The following is a 5515-nucleotide window of genomic DNA, read 5'->3' on the forward strand; positions in this document are numbered from 1 at the left end:
TAAGTTAGTACATCAAGGCATGTGTGTGTGCGTGCACACACACACACACACATAATAATAGCTAACATTTGTATAATATTTTTAGGTTTATGCCCTTTAAAAATATGACCTCACTTCATCCTTACAATTCTAGAAATAGATACTATTATTATCTACAATTTGTAGACGAGAAAACTGAGACCAAGCTAATATAAATGTTTTCCAAGATCCCAAAGGACATAAGTAGTAGAGTCTGATTTTTAAACCCAATGTCTCTGACAAAAAATTCAGTTTCTTTCTTTTGGTAACTGCTCCCCTAACAGAGAACAAACTTAATACTTTATTTTTTTAAGTAAAAGAAGAGAGGGTAGTTAAGGAAAAGAGAGGAATAAACAGGTAAAGAAAAAGCTAGTTAACATATGCAGAGGTGTGCTTTAGTCAAATCATACTCAAAGGAGGGAAAAGTTTAATGTGAATGATGAATATTAATTTTCTAGTGTCAGCATTTGCACCTTGGAAATCGGCAACTATTACAAATCATGGCTTGATTTATTGTCTTGCTGCTGGTTTTGATTTAGTAAAGTGGTAGAGTAAATTTTAATATCGCAGATTATTAAGAAATGCATTAATGCATATATATATATATATTTTTTTTTTGCACCGAATGTGATGACTTTATTGATGGTACACAAGATAGGACTCTATGCTCATCCCCCTCACTACAGGGGTGCTTCGGGGCAGGGATGTGAAAGGGACATGGGCTCCCTGGCATAGGAGACATAGGTTGTTATGGATGTGAGCTCCCTAGTGGTGGAACTACTCTTTTTTGGCTGGGGATGAAGATCCACGGCTTTCCACTTTACTCCTTGGTGGCCATGTACATCATGATGTCTACTATGGTGGCTGTAACCATACTCATTGTCATACCAAGAAATGAGCTTGACAAAATGGTCATTGAGCATAATGCCAGCACCAGCATGGAAGGTAGAAGAGCGGGTGTCACTGTTAAAGTCACAGGATACAACCTGGTCCTCTGTGTAGCCCAAGATGCCTTTTAAGGATACCTCTGACACTTGCTTCACCACCTTCTTGGTGACATCGTATTTGGCAGCTTTCTCCAGGCGGCAAGTCAGATCCACCACGGACACATTGGGAGTGGGAACACGGAAGGCCATGCCTGTGAGCTTCCTGTTCAGCTCAGGTATAACCTTGCCCACAGCCCTGACGGCACCGGTGGAAGCAGGGATGATATTTTGGGCAGCCCCACGCCCATCACACCACAGCTTGCTAGAGGGGCCATCTACTGGCTTCTGGGTAGTGGTAATGGCATGGACTGTGGTCATGAGTCCTTCCACAATGCTGAGGTTGTCGTGAATGACCTTGACCAGGGGGGCCAAGCAGTTGGTAGTGCAGGAGGCATTATTGACGATCTTGAGGGAGTTATTGTATTTCTTATGGTTCAACCCCATCAGGAACATTGGAGCATCAGCAGAGGGGGTAGAGATAATGACGCAGTTGGCTCCATCCTTCATGTGAGCCCCAGCCTTTTCCATGGTGGTAAAGACGCCATTGGACTCCACGATGTACTGGGCTCCAGAATATCCCCATTTAATGTTGGGAGGATCCCGCTCCTGGAAGATGGTAATGGGTTTTCCATTGGTCACCAGCTTTCCATTCTCTGCCTTTATAGTGCCCTTGAATTTGCCATGGGTGGAATCATACTGGAACATGTAAACCATGTAGGCAAGGTCAATGAAGGGGTCATTGATGGCCACAATATCTACTCCACTGGAGCTGAATGTTGCCCTGGTCACCAGGCATCCAATACAGCCAAATCTATTGACTCTGACCTTCACCATCTTGTCTAAGGGATGTGACTGCAGCAGAGGATCCTGGCAATGAGCTTAGGACAAGAGCTGAGAGCCTGCATATATATTTTTAAATAGTCAGTTTAACATTTAACACTATGAAAGTAATTATATAGCATTGAAACTTATTTGGGGATTTTCTCAATTGGACTGTGACAAATACCTAAACAACCTGCTCCATGATGAATTTCATGCAAATAACAATCTTTTTTTCCATTAGATAACTTACTGCACCATTCTTATCTCAAGATTATTGTATATAAAATAAATCCCTGGAATTGAATATTTTCCTATCTTTAATTAAAACATTGTCATGACTCTTTTCCCTCTTAATAGTAGAATTACTTAAAATATAGACCTTGGATTTTAGTATTAGCTAATTCCAGTACCTTAGAGCTTAAGGTTAATCACATTATTAGTCAAAAAGCATAGAGAAAAGCAGATAAAAATAAGAATTGAGCTTGAAGCAGACCAAAAAAAAAGCTTTTAGTGCCTAAATGTTTCATAAATTTTGTTAGGTCAAAAATTTTCTATAAATCTAAATCTCAACTTTTCTTTAAAAATGAAATAAAAACATATATGTTAAAAGCCTATTTTCACTAGGCTGTAGGCTATAAATTAAAAGAGTTCTAATGATTTAAGACATAGGCCCTCTCTTTTCAGAGCTTATAAATTAGTAGGAAACATAATATTTACACAATTCACAATACTAAAAAATAGAATGTTAAGTGCTTAAGAAAGATACAAACTGCTATGAGAATTGCAATAACAATGAGACTTCTAGTTAGGGGAAGAATAGAAAAGGATCCATACAAGAGGTTTTATTTGAACTGGACATTGTGGCATGATTAGTATTTCAATAGACAGATACAGAAGGCTTTATGCAAGATCACAGATGACTCATGTCAGACTTAAGAGATCATGTGGGTAAAGGTATAAATAATAATGAGGATACTATCACTTACATTGAGAAATAAAATTTATAAAACATAGTATATATTATATTACTTGATTCAATAAACTTGTGATTTAAGAAATATTATTTATCCCCATTTTACAGATGAAGAAACTGAAGTTGAAAGAGCATATGACTTAGTCAAGATAACATATGTAGGAAGTACTTGCATCATGATTTGAACTCAGATCTATCTGACTCCAAGTCCAGGACTTTTTCCCACCCAACTTACAAACAGAGACAGGAATACAAGGCATCAAGCATAACCATTTGAATGAATAGTGGAAAATTGAGGGCTAGATTGCTAAAAATCAGACAAGATATATTCTATTTGGATGTTTAAAATGTATAGCTATAGTTTATCTTTTTTGGTATCATTTTTTCTCTGATCACTTTCATTTATGGACATATATCTAACCCAAAAATTACCTTTGTTTCAAAAAATGATTTTAAGAGAAAAAATCAGAATTGGGCAAAAATAATTACCATGTTGTCTTTTCATGATATGGTATTTGGGGTGTCAATTGATTTTTTTATTGTTTTTTTTCTTGCACATCGAAATAATTTGCTTTTCCTCCTTTTTTCACTTAAATTATCCATGTTTATATTCTTTAATCAACATACTAGAAAAAACACAATTTACATTAGGATTATTTTTCTTTCACTAAATAGCCTCTAAATGTATCTGTTGTCCCTTGTAGATCAAATTCAAATTCATCCTTAATAATAAAGAGCAATTGTGTATCACTTTAATGTTTGCAAAGTCTTTATAAATGCTATCTCATTTGATTCTCTTGTTTCTTGATTCTTTTGTTTCAGATTCAGGACTTTGTCACCAGTTTGCCACTTGCACAAGTGACCCTAAAAATCACAAAGCATGCCCCTTCCAGCTTTGGAGAATAGTATAACATACTATAAACAGGCTAGGTTTGCAGTCAAAGGAACTGGATTTGCTTATCAGCTCTTTTTCTACATTTGTAGTATGGAAATGATATCCTCATACTATCTAGGACAGAGGATTGTTTCATGAAATGTACCACCATAAAGTGCTACATGGATATAGAGTTGGAAGTATTATTCAAAATTAATGGTTTATTTAACATTATTTCTTTTCAAATTTTTAGTTTCTCATTTTCTCCCTCCATCACACTCTCCCCTACTCAATAAGAATACATGCATGTGAAGTCATACAAAATCTCTCTCACGCTCTCTCTCTCCTCCCCTCCACCTTGTAATTACTGCTTCCCTTAATCTTTCCTTCCTTCCACTGGTTATGATGACTTAACTTGGATGAAATTTAGTTTCTTTCATTGACAGAATAAGGATATTAGCATACCCCACAATGTTATTGTAAAGACATTTTATAAACAATAAGGTTATAAATATGTAACAGTATTCAAGCAGCATATTTTCTTGCACTTTCATGTTATATTGAACAAGCCACAAATATGCATAAAATTAATATTTCATTAAAAACCAATGCATTAAAATTCTTTAAGAAACTTTAAGAAGGAAGTTTTTTAGTCTACTTCAAGGCACTCAAAATGATTTTATTTTTTCATAATCTAACTTCTTCCAACTAAGGTAAATAAGTAAAGTATCCTACCAATTGTCTATCTTTACTGTGACATGTGTTTGTTATAGATGAACATTAGGAATTGTGTTAACAAGACATTTTTAGCTACTGGAAGGGAGGCCAATAGGCCATGCCTCTAAGAATTTTTTCACTAAGCAGCAGAAAATGAGACAACAATTATGGATGGGCAATAGGGAAAAGGACAAAAGAAAGGAAAGCATGTGTTACTTCTTTAATGATTTGCTGTTGGTGGAAGATTACATTCATTGATCTTTCAGAATAAATCATTACAATACTTGGATCATTCTATCAAAAATCCAATAATGCTCAGTGGGTTTCACTTCTGTCAGAGATTTCCATGTTAATAAAATTCATAGTGTCAAGAAGGTTGAGTGGGAGGAAGAAGAATGTTTGAGGTGAAATGCTTTATGTATTTTATCAACTGTAAGCCTTTGGAAGAAACTATATTGCAAAGTTGTAGTTGAAAATTTTAGCTGGCTGGAACATGGGAAGGCAACTTGAAATATAATTAATCTGATTGGTATGGGTAAAAAGGAAATTGAGGTCAGATGAGATGCCAAATTCTCTCTGATAAGAGATATTGGAACTAATGTAGTCCACTTATTATAATAAGAGAATCACTATCTTAATAGAAGGAAATAAATATTGGACATAGCCCTTTGTTCTAATCTTGGTTTTGTCAGGTCAAATCCACATTATTTTAAATGACATATTTTCTTTTCATTCATGAAGTGTAATGATGGTCCCTGCCTTTATCAGTTTGTGAAAGAGAATTCTTTACTCTATTGTATATCCTGAGTTAACACTAACTTAAGTACCCCTACTTAGTACCTCACTAGACTGAAGACAGGATTAACTCCCCCTTGTCTACTTTTTAATTGAATCAACAAATAATTAAACACCTTACTTAGTACTAGGTGAGAAGCTAGAAAGGTACTTAGAGAATTCACAGCCTTAGAAATCCAATCATCTGGGAATCTGTGAATCTTTTTGATGACAATCTTCAGAAGGTGAGAAATTTATCCTATAGACACTGTTCCCTGGGCAGTACTAGACAATTTGGAAACTGTAACTGGCCCCTGAGAAGAGGAGAATGGACAAGAAGTCAGCATAAAA

General features: G+C 35.5%; 1 protein-coding gene across 1 annotated transcript; it reads right to left on the reverse strand.

Annotated features, from left to right (window-relative positions):
* Positions 1-823: 823 nt before the first annotated feature.
* On the reverse strand, positions 824-1844 carry LOC100020700 (glyceraldehyde-3-phosphate dehydrogenase-like). Its single transcript, XM_056816084.1, is given in 2 exon segments — positions 824-878; positions 880-1844. Coding segments are annotated over 2 exon segments (999 nt in total). The 5' UTR covers positions 1839-1844; the 3' UTR covers positions 824-838.
* Between the last annotated feature and the right edge of the window lie 3671 nt (positions 1845-5515).

The sequence above is a fragment of the Monodelphis domestica genome, chromosome 2, assembly GCF_027887165.1.
Source record: "Monodelphis domestica isolate mMonDom1 chromosome 2, mMonDom1.pri, whole genome shotgun sequence".
Lineage (NCBI taxonomy): Eukaryota > Metazoa > Chordata > Mammalia > Didelphimorphia > Didelphidae > Monodelphis > Monodelphis domestica.